The following is a 13,159-nucleotide window of genomic DNA, read 5'->3' on the forward strand; positions in this document are numbered from 1 at the left end:
TTGCTGTAAAAAAAATATTAATAGAGCTCTCCTCACTGTCCCTATAACTTATTACCCGGGTTTATAAAAGAAACTTTTACTCTCACATTTCACACTCCCTGCTGTGCTAGACCACCAGCATGCAAGTGGGCGTGCTGAAGGCAGGCTTGGTAAGAACAGCGCGGCCATGTCACCGTGTGCAGCTGTGAAAAGTGCAAGAGGCGAGGGAATGAATTGCACGGTGTTTTGCCCAGTTCGCTCGCGCTTGCGGTCGCTTTCCCAGATGAACAGTTGCGCGTGCAGGAATCCGAAACTATCGCGATGTTTGCTGTTTGGTTTGCCGCTAGTTCCGGGTCACACGCTAGGATGCCGTTTTATCGCCTTTATCTCCGTTTGCCTCTGACTGTTGGCTTCGAAATTCGAAATTGTATCGTTGCATGTTTATTGCTTTTAGCTGGGCACGCGCAGTCATGCCACCCTGCGGGGAAGTGCACAGTGTGGGGTGAGGCGGGGGGTCCTATGAGTCTGATATTTGGAGTCAACTTTTTTTTTTGGCCATTGAAGGGTCTGAGTCGTGGGGTCAATGTATATGCGACAGTATACTGTATACATCGCATGTTACGACCTTTGTCGAGTTTTCTACAATGTGTTCACAAAATCTCAGCAACCATTGAGGGGTGTGAGTCGTGGGGTCAAATGTATATGCAACAATATACTGTATACATCGCATGTTACGACCTTTGTCGAGTTTGCTCGACCTTTGTCGAGCATCCATTGAGGGGTGTGAGTCGTGGGGTGAAATGTATATGCGACAGTATACTGTATACATCGCATGTTACGACCTTTGTCGAGTTTTTTACAATGTGTTTGCAAAATCTCAGCTCAATTTCCACACTCCCTTTTTGAAGACTTAATATTAGGGGAAAAAAAGTTCCCAAATTACCTGTGTAAATACAGTAGTTGTGCTACATCCTTGTGTTGTCACTTTCCATATTTCCTTGTTTATTCTGTGCAGACTAAGTGTGTTCAAGTTGCATAGAAATTGCTTGCAGCACGTGCAGGTCAAAGAGATCGCAGGCCTTAAAAGAGCATGTGCAATTTGTAATCCTCTGCATGTTTTTTCCTTCTTTTTTTTTACCAGGTTCTGCACCAAAGGTGAAGAATCAGCAGCAGCAAAAATTGAACGGAAGTGGTTCATTTTGGTGCGATGTTTGTCAGGTCAACTTGAACTCACAATTTCATTTTAACCAGGTATGAAACTACAGGATGAAAGCTTGCGTTTTGTGGTGTGGTGGTGGAATGGTTCTCTCACGGTTGCTTTTCTCTTTCCTTCCTTTTCAGCACTTGGGAAGCAATCGTCACTGTGAAAACTTTGCTCGCTATGTGAGTATATTAATATGTGGACATTGTGTAAGCAGTTATTGCTGTTGTAGGCATAAATTAGAGGTATCAAGTGAAATTTCATCTTTCCTTTAAATCTTATCTCGATGTGGAGATTACACATGGGCTGCTCAGAAGCCAAAAAGAACGACATAAATTAGAGGTATCCAGGGAAATTTCATCTTTCCTTTAAATCTTATCTCGAGGTGGAGATTGCACATGGGCTGCTAAGAAGCCAAAAAGAACGACATAAATTAGAGGTATCCAGTGAAATTTCATCTTTCCTTTAAATCTTATCTCGAGGTGGAGATTGCACATGGGCTGCTCAGAAGCCAACAAGAACAACATATATTAAAGGTATCCAGTGAAATTTCATCTATCCTTTAAATCTTATCTCGATGTGGAGATTGCACATGGGCTGCTCAGAAGCCAGAAAGAACAACATAAATTGGAAGTATGCAGTGAAATTTCATCTTTTCTTTAAATCTTATCTCAATGTGGAAATTGCACATGGGCTGCTCAGAAGCGAAAAAGAACAACATAAATTGGAGGTATCCAGTGAAATTTCATCTTTCCTTTAAATCTTATCTCGATGTGGAGATTGCACATGGGCTGCTCAGAAGCCAGAAAGAACAACATAAATTGGAAGTATCCAGTGAAATTTCATCTTTCCTTTAAATCTTATCTCGATGTGGAGATTGCACATGGGCTGCTCAGAAGCCAGAAAGAACAACATAAATTGGAAGTATGCAGTTAAATTTCATCTTTTCTTTAAATCTTATCTCGAGGTGGAGATTGCACATGGGCTGCTCAGAAGCCAGAAAGAACAACATAAATTGGAAGTATGCAGTGAAATTTCATCTATCCTTTAAATCTTATCTCGATGTGGAGATTGCACATGGGCTGCTCAGAAGCCAAAAAGAACAACATAAATTGGAAGTATCCAGTGAAATTTCATCTATCTTTTAAATCTTATCTCGATGTGGAGATTGCAGATGGGCTGCTCAGAAGCCAAAAAGAACCAAAGAAAGCCGTTTACTATCAGGGACAGAAGTACTAGGAGTGTGCAGCCACTAGCTCAAATGCGTTGCTGCGTCACCAGTGTCATCTAGTGAACTGGGAATGGCGCGTCCATTTTTGACGCCAAGGGATGCTCGTCTGGAAGTGTCTAACAAGCTGGCGCGTTTCCCGGTGTATGCCACTAATCTGATAAGTTGCCAGCAATGTGCATTTCTTTTTGAATTTTAAGGCGGAAGCATTTAATGCCTCATCACGCCGCCGCGGTGGCTCAGCGGTTATGGTGCTCGGCTGCTGACCCAAAAGACGCGGGTTCGATCCCGGCCGCGGCGGCTAGAATTTCTTTGGAGGAGAAATTCTAGAGGCCCGTGTACTGTGCGATGTCAGTGCACGTTAAAGAACCCCAGGTGGTCGAAATTTCCGGAGCCCTCCACTACGGCGTCTCTCATAGCCTGAGTCGCTTTGGGACGTTAAACCCTATAAACTAAACATTTAATGCCTCATCGTTGTAAGCAGGAGCTGTCGACAGTGTCGCGCTTTTCAATTGGTCGAAACGGTCGTGACGTCACAATGCACGAATTTCAAACGAGGCCAATTGTACTTTGGCTAGTAACCATGCAACCAATTAAAGGGATCGTATAGTGATGCTCCAAGTAAGTGGGACCTTTCTAATCAGGCCAGATAAATAAATAAAACCGAGTAGGAAATTGGTAGAGCTCGGAAATCGAACCCTGGTCTCCGGAGTGTGAGACGAGCATGCTAACCACTCCGCCATGCCAGCTCGATTGTTTGGGATGAACAAAGGCGCGTCTAGTGAATATGGTGTCTTCATTCACTCCCATCTTCTTCCCTTCTGGTTACAGGGAGAGGTTCAGGTGTCCACCGAGATATGCGAGACAGATACATTTCCTTTCCTCAAAAACCAATTTACCGAGGAGCAAGGCGTAGAACTGAACGGGCGATGGCGCTCTGTGGACTCCCTGGCAGCGTTTCACTCTTATTAGGCACACATCAGTGACACAAGCAGCAACACTGCGCTTAAGGCTTTCGCCTCACCGCACTTTAGGTCAACAAAGTGCCCCCCCCCCGAATTTTTACTGGCAGTTGTTGCTGCGGGGTGCCTGAGCGTTGCTACATATATCAAGCCAAAGAATTCGGAACTCTGTTCCGGGGACATTCTCCAACGACCGCCTCTCCAAGCAGGAATGGGCACGAGGATACAAAAATGTCGCCACCAGTGATACGTTTTTTTCTAGGCACTCGCACGTCCAGGCCGTTTCTTTCTGTCCTTGATAGATCCACCCATTTCCATTTTTATGGCATAATCGTTTTGTTAATCACTTCATTGTGCTGAGCAAAAGCCATGGAATGTCAGAAGAATAAATGGCTGTATGAGATAAACGGGTAGGTGAAAAATTTGGTCATCTTTACACTTGTTGATGGCCTCTGCTTATGGGTGGACATTTTTTTGTTTACTTTTGCACTCGTGTTCTGTGGTTGGTGCATAACACATGGGTTCACATCAGAGCAAAGCTAAACACTCGACCAGCTTTCACCGCAAGTGTGCACTCTCGCTTCAAAGGTAGGAAGGTGCCTCATTGATAGCACACATATTTATTGTGTAGGAAGCTGTGTTCCAAACACTACACTAATCACCAGACCTCAGCACAACCTATTGCCGTGCTGCAGCTCCTGGAAGTCGTCCCACTGTTCCCAGTGTATAGTACATGGTACATTATAGCAACTGGCCTGCAGCGTGTTATGTGGTAAAGCAAGAATTGGAGCATGTCTTATAGCTCATGTAGCAGTGAGCTGCAATTACATGGCCAGTGACATAATCTGCATTATCACTTTAGTGAAGAAAAGCAAATTTTATGCCGGAGGAGGTCCTAATTAAGATTTGATGGAACCTACTTTTATGACTAAAATGCTGATGCAGCATCTGTAATGGTTTATACGCTCAAGAATGCTGCAGAATGATAGTCTAGTGCTTGTGTGCATATTTTCATGCAAATCGTGTGTCAGCATCAGTTCAGCGAAACTTTCACGGTAACTGCAGTGTTTTCACGACACTTTCAGTATAGTAAAAGCTCTTTAATTCGAACCTCAAGGGGCTGCAAAAAATGTTGAAACTTTCCGAAAGGTCGAATTATTGAATGACCTTTAATAAACTGTCAAGAACTGTTTGCGTCATGGTAAATATATTTGGTGAAAGACTGGGCAGTGGCTGCCAGATTTTTAGATGAGAACAGCATAGCAGTGAGTTTTTCGTGTCTTCATCAATGCTTTATCGTGTGCATACTGTCAGGAGCATTGAAGCAGAACCGCCCCACAATCGTAAGGGCCTGCCACATCCTTCACGGTGTGTTGCGATGGAGCTGCACCACTAGGATGTCTTACCCATCATGAGCGGTGCCGTCGTGTATAAGGAGGCTTCACTGCACAAACCATGAATGGCACGTGACGAGTGCACAGTTTCGGCGCAGTAGATGAATGGAACCAGGCGGACGAAAGCAAAAGAAACTGCGCCAGAGCGGTGAGGAAACAAGGTTGGGAGGGAGTAGGAAACACCAGTGTCAGTCAGTGTCCAAATCGGTGCTCTCTGGGTTAAGTTAGCGGTCAGCTGGCTGCCCGGCCGCTGTGGGCTGGCGCGAAACTGAGAAATAAGTGGTTGGGCTGTTCTCGGAGAGAGGACCATCCATTCATTGTCACGCCTGCTGTCACGCTCATGTCAGAGATAGTCGCTCATGAAAACTTTTTTGTGGGGGAAAAGGGGAAACAAAACGAATGGGGCCATTCAGCATCGTAGACCCTGAGGTTTGAAACTAATCGTTGATCTCGGAGGCTAGCAACATAACTGTCTGTTCGGAGTTTGAATCACTCATGAATTCCAACCCTGTGTTTGAAATATGATTAGGATATTCACATACCCCTCTACCAAATTGCAAAGGTTTGACAGTTACAAATCTTAACTGGTGGTGTAGAATTGGCCATTTTGTGCTCGCATTACATTTTGTGCTCGCATCACTGTGGCATACTGCAGGGTGGCAGCGGACCATCTCCCTTTACGCAAGCCGGAAAGAAAGTTCCTGGCGGGGCACAGCGTGCACCGAATCGGCAAGGATTTGCAACAAGGGAAAGCCAGAACTGGGCTGGGCCGCCTGCCCCTAAAAGTAGCAGTGGCCATTTCAGGACACCTGCTCCACCTGCTCAACGTCAGCCTAGCCCATGGCAAAATCCTTCTGTCCAGCCTCAATGGGGAAACCCTGTTTTGCCTACTCCTGCACCATCCTTCTCAAGTCAGCGGTCCTCCGAAGAGCCCTTCAGTAGCAGCTTTGGCCTTTTGGATCCTCCTGTGCAAGCTAAAAGGGAACAGGGAGCCTATGGACATCATGGTACATCACAGCAGTTTTCAAAACTTCAGCTTGACTTAGCTTTAGAAATCAGCAAGCTCTCGCAACGTTTGGCGAGACCTGAGTTCAGCCAGGAGCTTAGTCAACAGCTGAGCCATCACTTGAGCCAGGAATTGAGCCGTCAGCGGCAAATGGCCACTGACAGGGATCGATCAACAAGGGAAGATTTTGGAACAACTGAGCGCCTGTCGCTGCTTGGTGATGGCTTGCGGCTTCGTGGGGAAGGAGCACCACTGCTTGGTGATGGCTTGCGGCTTCGTGGGGAAGGAGCACCACTGCTTGGTGATGGCTTGCGGCTTCGTGGCGAAGGAGCACCACTGCTTGGTGATGGCTTGCGGCTTCGTGGTGAAGGAGCACCACCGCTTGGTGATGGCTTGCGGCTTCGTGGTGAAGGAGCACCACCGCTTGGTGATGGCTTGCGGCTGCGTAGAGAAGGGGCACCACTGCTGGATGAAGGCCCACTGCTTCGTGACAATGCTCCGCTTTTGCGTGATAAGGCCCCACTTATTCGTGATTCATTTGAAGACCATGCTCCAAGACGACCACCTCTGCTGGGAGAGTCGGGACCAACATTTAACAGTCGAGAGCAAGATTATTCCTTTGAGAGGAGAGATGATTTTGATCGAAGGCTTGGAATTGACAGCTATGGAGAACGCAGGAGTCACGATTTTACTGACAGTTACAATACGGACTACAGCAGCAGTCATGGCTATGACGACCTGCAATTCAGGGGTTCAGCTGACTTCCAGCGGAAACCACGCTCATCTGCAGGAGGGCTTCTGGACAGACCTCCCTTGCGGGATTCCCTGGACAGACCTCCCTTGCGAGATTCCCATTTTTAATCATCTTGAGGTCACTGACATTCGAGCTGCTTTTGTCAATTTTTGTATGCCACTTTCTGGGGTGAGAGTGGCTGTATTAGATGTGTGAAATAAACAGAGGTAACTCTTGTGTTACCCATTTCAGACAGCCAGCCACTGTATGTCTTTGTCAAAGCAAGGTCAAAAATACAACCTAGTATCTCAGGGGTGGGGACTTTGTGTAATACTGGAGTGGAAGCTGTTAGCATAAGCTGCTGATGTGGTTGTGTGTGCGCTTGTGAAAAGTGTGTGCTTTTTAAAGTTGGCGGAGTGTACTCGTAGCTTCGACAACAGTGAATATTCGAAATTTTGGAAAGTTAGTATGACTGCTTGCTATTAGACTATTTAATGCACCACACTTTTGTCAAAGTATTTCAACGAACATTCGGAAATCTCCTTAATCCGCAGTTTAACATTTCTAAAGAGCGCACACTGGTTTGATGTGCATGATCTTGTGCATGCTTATCACATGAACGAACTTGCATTTTTCTTGTCGCAGGGCCAGTTGCCAGCACAAAAAAAAAGCGCTCGCACGAAACAGAGCTAGTAGACGTCTAAAAGTTGGCTGCGGCTGAGGCAGGATGAAGTATCGAGCGTTAACACACCTAACATAGGTAGCCGTTTCCAATTGCTGCCGCGAGCTAGACTCCAACTTGACTAGAAAGTTTAAGCTGCACGAAATGCTAAATCGTATGCCACCATCCAGGACATTCTGCGGCAAATGGTTGCCCCACTATTTTTATACGAATGTTGGGACTAAGTGGCCTGACTTTGGGATAGTCTGAGGGATATATATACCAGATTGACATAGTTTAGAAATTTAGAAATTGTGGTGCTCGGGTACCATGCTGCTGCCTGTTATTTTACTCCATTATGTAACCACCTCGGTTACCATGGCAACCACTGGGTTACAATTTACGTTTTAACACCGAACGCAGACACCTGAAACGCGACAAGTAGTGCTTAATGCTGTAATACAATGTCGTTGCTATGGAGGCTGCTATCTTGGATTCTATCTGTGGAATTGGCCTAACTCAGAGGCTCGAAACGCGACGAGTAGAGCTAACGCTCTAAAAAACATCTTGGGAACAAAACGATGTCGAAGAGAAGTTTTACCTAAGCAGCTCTTTAGACACAAATGTCTACAAGTCCTCTTGTAGCTGGTTTCACGCTACGCTTGTAGGTGACTTCAAAGCTTCATATGTAGACATTTTCAATAACTTTTTAGACATTACTTTTTATTCAGAAATGGGTGCCTAAATTAGCAATGTGAGACTTATTTTAATGGTACCTTTAAATCCTCTTAAAGCATTAGGAATGGGCTGATTTTTCTGAATGGGCCTGCTTAAAATAGCTCGAAGCTTATCTGCAGTGACAACAGCGAGCCCACATTACGAGAGGTGAACGACTGCCGTCGAGAGCTGTAAATCGTGAAAAGAAAGCGTGCTTCTCAGCCGCTGCGTTATTTGAATATAATGCGCACACACGCTAAAGAAGAAACGGACCAGGAAATTAATGTTAGGAGGAACTGGGGAGACAGTGTCACTGGTTTTGTTGACATTAAAATGGTAAGCATTTGGATGCTTTGATGAGAAAGTTGCTCTGATGTAGATGGCAGAGAACAGCTAGCTCACTGTGTTCTCAAAACCACTTGTCTTGCAAGGAAGATGCCTACTAGGAGGTAACATGAAGCAAATCCAGCTTTGTTTAGCAGCCTGCATAAGTGAAAAATGTGAACCAAAAGCACCGTTCTAAGTGCGCCTGTAATGGCTAACCAGGAGTCTGAAGCAAGTAAAACCAGTCCCCAGCAAGGGGTGACAGCACAGGAAAGAAAAAATCTTTTTAAAAACGTATACGATCTCGTCGGCATTTCTGCACAGTGCAGTGGCTCACCATGGACCCAAGGAGCCACCCGCTGTGGAGGTCAACAGAATCGAGACAGCCTGCATAGATGCAGAACGCCATGAAGTCGACTGCAATTTGGGCACGTTGCATATTATGAACACCTCACCCACCTCCTTCCCCCCCAGTATGGTAGACAACTGGGCATTGCGTCGTTAACCTTCCTCGCTCTTCTGTCTTGCTATAGGGGCTACGGTCAAAATACCATTATCTTTTCATTTTCTTAAAAGGGTGCACTGTCTTACCATAAACTCAAGTTGAGAACATTGGTTTTTTGGTTTTAGAGGGGTGTCCACATCTCTGTGGACAACCGATCCCGCTCCGCAAGGGAAGGGAGGAAGCCTCATCCGGCGCCACATGGCGGCAATTACAGACAGTACCTTTTGCTGGGGCTAGTTGGTGTGACATTGTGTTCAGGAAAGAAAAAACAGCGCAAAATTCTACACAAACCACACATAAAGACGGACAGGACGGGCGCCCGTACTGTACGTCTTTCTGTGGGGTTTGTGTAGAATTTAGCGCTGTTTTTTCTTTCCTGAACACAATTACAGGCTGCTTTATTCCCCCCACCGACTCTCATGCTTTCACCCCACCTTTCCTCCTGATTGTACCACCTGTGGCGTGCCCAGATCCACAATTTTCCACTACCTTTGAGAATGTCCTTCCCCAAAGGCAGTACCCCCCATCCCCAATCCCACTCATTCTTCCTGGGAGGCTGCTTTATAGACCGCTCAGCCCGCCGGCCAGAACTGGCTGGTGGATCGGGCTTTACGTGAAGCACAAGCCCGTGGACTCCTGGACCAGTAGGGACCACCCTGGAGGATTTTTTTGTGTAATAAAGTTGTTTCCATCCATCCATCCATCCATCCATCCATCCATCCATCCATCCATCCAACGCAACGCTTTTTGAGCAAAGGAAATGGCGCAGTAATTCTCTGCCATCTCTGTGGACACCCGAACCGCACCGTACAGGAAGACAGGAACGCCATCGCCCGTTCGGCGCGAAGCTATCGGCGCTTGTAAGCCGGTCAAGCCGCTCCTGTAGGAGGGCTTAGAGAGTCTCGTTAAATCTCGTACGGTGCCCGGATGCTCTCGTTTCATTGCCCTAATGAGTGGAATTCAGTGCCCGGATGTTGGCTAGCGGCGTCGGCATGACGTCACCACACTGCCGACAACGGGAGCTAAAATCATTTCATGCTTAAAAAATCTCTGCCTCTCCCGTAACCGAGAGTAGAGTAAGCATGAAATGTTTACGGGCCTAATGTCATCTCGGTGGACACCCGAACCGCACCGTACAGGAAGGGAGGAACGCCACCACCCGTTCAGCGCGATGCCTTGCCATTTGGTTTTTTGAGGAAAGGAAATGGCGCAGTAATTCTCTGCCATCTCTGGACACCCGAACCGCACCGTAAAGCAAGGGAGGAACGCCACCACCCGTTCGGCGCGATGCCTTGCCCTTTGAACGCAGCGCTTCTCCCCCGGGCCCCTGTGCACCTGCGCAGCTTTGCTTCGATGCGCGAAGCCCCTAAGAGATACGTACGACAACGAAGTGTACGTGGCATTTATGTGCTTTTTGCAGGCGTTATTAGAAATCGGAAATTATAATTCCGTGCATTATCAAACGCACAGCGCGACTGATATCTTGATAAACATTGAGAAGGCACTGGCAGCAGTTATTTTTTGTGACTCGTTTGGAGACCAACCGTTGCTTGCATGCCGGTCGCGTAGGAGGGCTTAGAGAGTCTCGTTAAATCTCGTTAAGTCTCGTACGGTGCCCGGATGTTCTCGTTTCAGAGCCCGGATGACTCGATTTCAGTGCCCGATGACTCGATTTCAGTGCCCGGATGACTCGATTTCAGTGCCCGGATGAGTGGATTTCAGTGCCCGGATGATGGCTCTCGGTCTCGGCGTGACGTCACCACACTGCCGACAAAGGGGTCTAAAAGCATTTCATGCTTAAAACACCATTTTGTACTATCTGCCCAGCCACCTAGCGTCTCGTCTGCTTCTGGTCAGTCTCTGGTAATGGCAGTGAGTGAAGACTTTGGTTACCATCGTCGCTTCTGCTCCTTCACGGGCGCCTGCCGCGGTACAAGATATCGGCTTGTCGCCATTTTACGCTACAGTACGCTACATAATTTAATTGCTCCTGTGAAGCCTCCAGTGCTGTAACCATACCTGCATTTCCTTTGTTAGTGTCGCCACCGCGTTACAGCCCCCGCTTAGGCCTAATTCTCACAGGCTTTTTTCAGTGGTCCTCGTAATGTGTTGCAGCAGATTATGTGTTGCATGAACATGGAACTGTGATAGAACGTAGTGTCAACGCTGAGCTCTTCATTGAGCTCATGTAGGCGGCATTTTTCCTCAATCATACTGAAAAGCCAAGCCTTAATGAAGTGAATATGAAAGCAAACACTGTCATTCCAAACTACCATCAGGGGTGTTTTACAACTTTTCTGCTTTGGTTTTTAGTCAAATATAGCGTGGTGCATGACCGTGAAAACTACCCAGCGACTCCTCAGTTTTCAGCTATTGATTATAATGTTACATTCCTTTATCTACAAACACTGCCAACCAAACGAGCTCGTACAGCAAAAAGAGACTACAAGCAGACGACTCCTGCCGCCTGCGTCGCCGCTGGGTTTGCAGACGGCGAATAGAAGGTGTGACGCGAAGTTACATTAGGGCAGCGCAGTTTCCCAAGTTGGGCTGCCGGCGGCCCCCGCAGGTGCTGTCCATTACCGCCGCTGCCACTGCTGTAAGAATGAGCCTGAATGAGAATAAACATGACGCCATATTTGGGCTCTATTCCTGTAGGTAGTAAAAAATTTACTCCCTTATATAAGGGAGTAAATAAAAAATCTCTGCCTCTCCCGTAACCGAGAGTAGAGTAAGCATGAAATGTTTACGGGCCTAATGTCATCTCGGTGGACACCCGAACCGCACCGTACAGGAAGGGAGGAACGCCACCACCCGTTCAGCGCGATGCCTTGCCATTTGGTTTTTTGAGGAAAGGAAATGGCGCAGTAATTCTCTGCCATCTCGGTGGACACCCGAACCGCACCGTAAAGCAAGGGAGGAACGCCACCACCCGTTCGGCGCGATGCCTTGCCCTTTGAACGCAGCGCTTCTCCCCCGGGCCCCTGTGCACCTGCGCAGCTTTGCTTCGATGCGCGAAGCCCCTAAGAGATCACGTACGACAACGAAGTGTACGTGGCATTTATGTGCTTTTTGCAGGCGTTATTAGAAATCGGAAATTATAATTCCGTGCATTATCAAACGCACAGCGCGACTGATATCTTGATAAACATTGAGAAGGCACTGGCAGCAGTTATTTTTTGTGACTCGTTTGGAGACCAACCGTTGCTTGCATGCCGGTCGCGTAGGAGGGCTTAGAGAGTCTCGTTAAATCTCGTTAAGTCTCGTACGGTGCCCGGATGTTCTCGTTTCAGAGCCCGGATGACTGGAATTCAGTGCCCGGATGACTCGATTTCAGTGCCCGGATGACTCGATTTCAGTGCCCGGATGACTCCATTTCAGTGCCCGGATGTCTCGATTTCAGTGCCCGGATGACTCGATTTCAGTGCCCGGATGACTCGATTTCAGTGCCCGGATGAGTGGATTTCAGTGCCCGGATGAGTGGATTTCAGTGCCCGGATGATGGCTCTCGGTCTCGGCGTGACGTCACCACACTGCCGACAACGGGGGCTAAAAGCATTTCATGCTTAAAAATCTCTGCCTCTCCCGTAAACGAGAGTAGAGTAAGCATGAAATGTTTACGGGCCTAATGTCATCTCGGTGGACACCCGAACCGCACCGTACAGGAAGGGAGGAACGCCACCACCCGTTCAGCGCGATGCCTTGCCATTTGGTTTTTTGAGGAAAGGAAATGGCGCAGTAATTCTCTGCCATCTTGGTGGACACCCGAACCGCACCGTAAAGCAAGGGAGGAACGCCACCACCCGTTCGGCGCGATGCCTTGCCCTTTGAACGCAGCGCTTCTCCCCCGGGCCCCTGTGCACCTGCGCAGCTTTGCTTCGATGCGCGAAGCCCCTAAGAGATCACGTACGACAACGAAGTGTACGTGGCATTTATGTGCTTTTTGCAGGCGTTATTAGAAATCGGAAATTATAATTCCGTGCATTATCAAACGCACAGCGCGACTGATATCTTGATAAACATTGAGAAGGCACTGGCAGCAGTTATTTTTTGTGACTCGTTTGGAGACCAACCGTTGCTTGCATGCCGGTCGCGTAGGAGGGCTTAGAGAGTCTCGTTAAATCTCGCTAAGTCTCGTACGGTGCCCGGATGTTCTCGTTTCAGAGCCCGGATGACTCGATTTCAGTGCCCGGATGACTCGATTTCAGTGCCCGGATGACTCGATTTCAGTGCCCGGATGACTCGATTTCAGTGCCCGGATGAGTGGATTTCAGTGCCCGGATGATGGCTCTCGGTCTCGGCGTGACGTCACCACACTGCCGACAACGGGGGCTAAAAGCATTTCATGCTTAAAAACTCTGCCTCTCCCGTAAACGAAAGTAGAGTAAGCATGAAATGTTTACGGGCCTAATGTCATCTCGGTGGACACCCGAACCGCACTGTACAGGA

The 13,159-nt window shown here is 47.7% G+C and overlaps 1 protein-coding gene across 1 annotated transcript in view; it reads left to right on the plus strand.

Moving 5' to 3' along the window:
* LOC149327883 (uncharacterized) overlaps nt 1-6,762 on the plus strand; it is a 65,031-nt gene extending 58,269 nt beyond the window's left edge. Inside the window, exons 14-16 of the mRNA XM_089563306.1 lie at nt 1,121-1,230; nt 1,321-1,362; nt 5,420-6,762. Coding sequence (XP_089419432.1) covers nt 1,121-1,230; nt 1,321-1,362; nt 5,420-6,631 — 1,364 coding nt within the window. The 3' untranslated portion in view covers nt 6,632-6,762. The remainder of the gene's footprint in view (nt 1-1,120; nt 1,231-1,320; nt 1,363-5,419) is intronic.
* Nucleotides 6,763-13,159: the final 6,397 nt, after the last annotated feature.

This window comes from Amblyomma mixtum, chromosome 10 (assembly GCF_055824585.1).
Source record: "Amblyomma mixtum isolate Tamu chromosome 10, ASM5582458v1, whole genome shotgun sequence".
Lineage (NCBI taxonomy): Eukaryota > Metazoa > Arthropoda > Arachnida > Ixodida > Ixodidae > Amblyomma > Amblyomma mixtum.